At 33.8% G+C, this 2,802-nt stretch overlaps 1 protein-coding gene across 1 annotated transcript in view; it reads left to right on the forward strand.

The window, feature by feature from the left end:
• Positions 1–2,802, forward strand: part of LOC100185597 (serine/threonine-protein phosphatase 2B catalytic subunit alpha isoform-like) — a 27,134-nt gene that overhangs the window by 13,211 nt on the left and 11,121 nt on the right. The window contains exons 6-7 of the mRNA XM_002119935.5: positions 119–264; positions 1,674–1,813. Coding sequence (XP_002119971.2) covers positions 119–264; positions 1,674–1,813 — 286 coding nt within the window. The remainder of the gene's footprint in view (positions 1–118; positions 265–1,673; positions 1,814–2,802) is intronic.

Raw genomic sequence — 2,802 nt, forward strand, 5'->3', positions numbered from 1 at the left:
TAAATCCTATATTAAATATATATTATAGCAAACAGTTTTAAAAAGTGTGATCCCTAAATACATTACATTTACTATTGCTTTATGTTTCGCCCACTTAATTAAATCACATTATTTCCAGGTATCATAAAATACAGCGACAAGGTGTATGACGCTTGCATGAACGGATTTGATTGCCTGCCATTAGCAGCTCTTATGAACCAACAGTTCCTGTGTGTACATGGTGGGTTATCACCTGAACTGAACACTTTAGAAGACATTAAAAAGGTAAAAACATGTTATTTTATCATAGGGGTGACTTTAGGGGGGTTGTGTGATATCTTATACCAACTTCTGAAACTTTGAGCATATGTTTTAGTATCCCAGTTTAAAAAAAATTGCTTTATTTTGCTGTTAAGTGTCTGTACAAACAAGCAGAGCCAAAGTATATTGCATTCACCACATTAAACAATGAGGTTTCCTATGTTTGACAACTATGAATGTAAAGATATTTAACAATGTCACCCCAGATTTTACCCTGCTGTTAGGTGTCCATACAATCAAACAGAGCCAAAGTATATTGCATTCACCACATTAATCAATGAGGTTCCCTATAACTTATGTGCAACTATTGTATGTGCTTATTTTGCGTATGAAACCCCAGATTTTACCCTGTTGTTAGGTGTCCATACAATCAAACAGAGCCAAAGTATATTGCATTCACCACATTAATCAATGAGGTTCCCTATGTTTGACAACTATGAATGTAACTATATTTTACAATGTCACCCCAGATTTTACCCTGTTGTTAGGTGTCCATACAATCAAACAGAGCCAAAGTATATTGCATTCACCACATTAATCAATGAGGTTCCCTATGTTTGACAACTATGAGTGTAACTGTATTTTAACAATGTCACCCCAGATTTTACCCTGTTGTTAGGTGTCTATACAATCAAACAGAGCCAAAGTATATTGCATTCACCACATTAATCAATGAGGTTCCCTATGTTTGACAACTATGAGTGTAACTGTATTTTAACAATGTCACCCCAGATTTTACCCTGTTGTTAGGTGTCTATACAATCAAACAGAGCCAAAGTATATTGCATTCACCACATTAATCAATGAGGTTCCCTATGTTTGACAACTATGAATGTAACTGTATTTTAACAATGTCACCCCAGATTTTACCCTGTTGTTAGGTGTCTATACAATCAAACAGAGCCAAAGTATATTGCATTCACCACATTAATCAATGAAGTTCCCTATGTTTGACAACTATGAGTGTAACTGCATTTTAACAATGTCACCCCAGGTTTTACCCTGCTGTTAGGTGTCCATACAATCAAACAGAGCCAAAGTATATTGCATTCACCACATTAATCAATGAGGTTCCCTATAACTTATTTGCTTTTGTATTTTTTGTTGTATGTGCTTCTTTTGTGTATGAAATGTTTATTTATACTATTTGGCCTTCATCAAGATATTATGCTGGATGGCAGATTAATCATTGGAATAAAATTAACATTTTGTAAACAGAGTTGCCTAGTAACAGAAGTAAATTATAACTTAAAAAAAAAATTGAAAAAAAAGTGTTAAAAACATATTTTACATTAAGCCTAGTAACTTAAGTTAGCTTTAACTAGAAAAATTTATTAAATTTAAATTGTCTAAAAAACATTTTTTTCTTCCAGTTGGACAGATTCAAGGAGCCCCCTGCGTTTGGGCCCATGTGTGACCTCTTGTGGTCAGATCCATTGGAGGAGTTTGGCAACGAACATTCAACCGAACACTTTTCCCACAATTCAGTTCGAGGCTGCTCTTATTTCTACAGGTAACAATTGTTCTAAAAAAATTGTTTTTAACTTAATAGTTTGTTTTGTTACCAGTACTTTGGTTTATGACAAATTAACTGTCTCTGGCATCAAGCAGTTGCCGCAGTGGTAATTAAGGACTGGCTGCTCGACGCGCTTGCCAAAGTAATTGTTTTTTTGAAAGAATATATTTGATTATCATCTAATGTGTGTTTGGATTTAAAGTTTAAACCCAAGTTTTTTAGTTGCAACTTTGCTGCTTTCATTCTAGCCAACAGTGTTTCCAAATGTATTTTGCAATGTGGTAAATAACTGGAAACACTAATATATATACGTTTCAATAAAAAATAATATCAATATTTAATAGGCAACACTAAAAAAATTAAATACGCAACACTGGTCTATATTAAAAACAAGTAACATCATAAACAACTCATTAAAATATGAGATTCTACACAAACACAACAATATAAACTTATTAAATCCAATTTGAATATTAAAACTACTAATATACAGTTGTGTGGAAAATTATTGGTTTCAAGCATAAGATTTTCGCTTGGCAGTCATAACATATAGCAGGTGTAATAACAACTTGGTTCTATTATGATATATTAAGTTGTTATTATTAAGATCAGAAGTTGTAATTACTAACATTATTGTCGGGGGTGCGTCCAGGAGTTTACAAAACTCGATTTCAAACATTTATTCACGTGACGCACAAACCAGGTGTGCAACGCAATGCATCATTATTCATGCACTGTTTTTCACAAGAAAAGTGCAGACTCCTGGACACAACCCTCAACGGATTACGACATTCATTTTAGAAAGTTTACTACAAATCAAGGGGTTAGGATTTTATGGCAACCTGGGAGCAAACTTGATTTTACAGGAAGGGATATTTTCATATTTATACTAATTGAGAGCACAGGCGAATGAAATGAATATTTTTTCTCCGGTGTTCGATTTTTACTCCTAAAGCCCCTTTTACCTGGCCGCCCAGCGTTTCAGA

The sequence above is a fragment of the Ciona intestinalis genome, chromosome 12 (genome assembly GCF_000224145.3).
Source record: "Ciona intestinalis chromosome 12, KH, whole genome shotgun sequence".
NCBI lineage: Eukaryota > Metazoa > Chordata > Ascidiacea > Phlebobranchia > Cionidae > Ciona > Ciona intestinalis.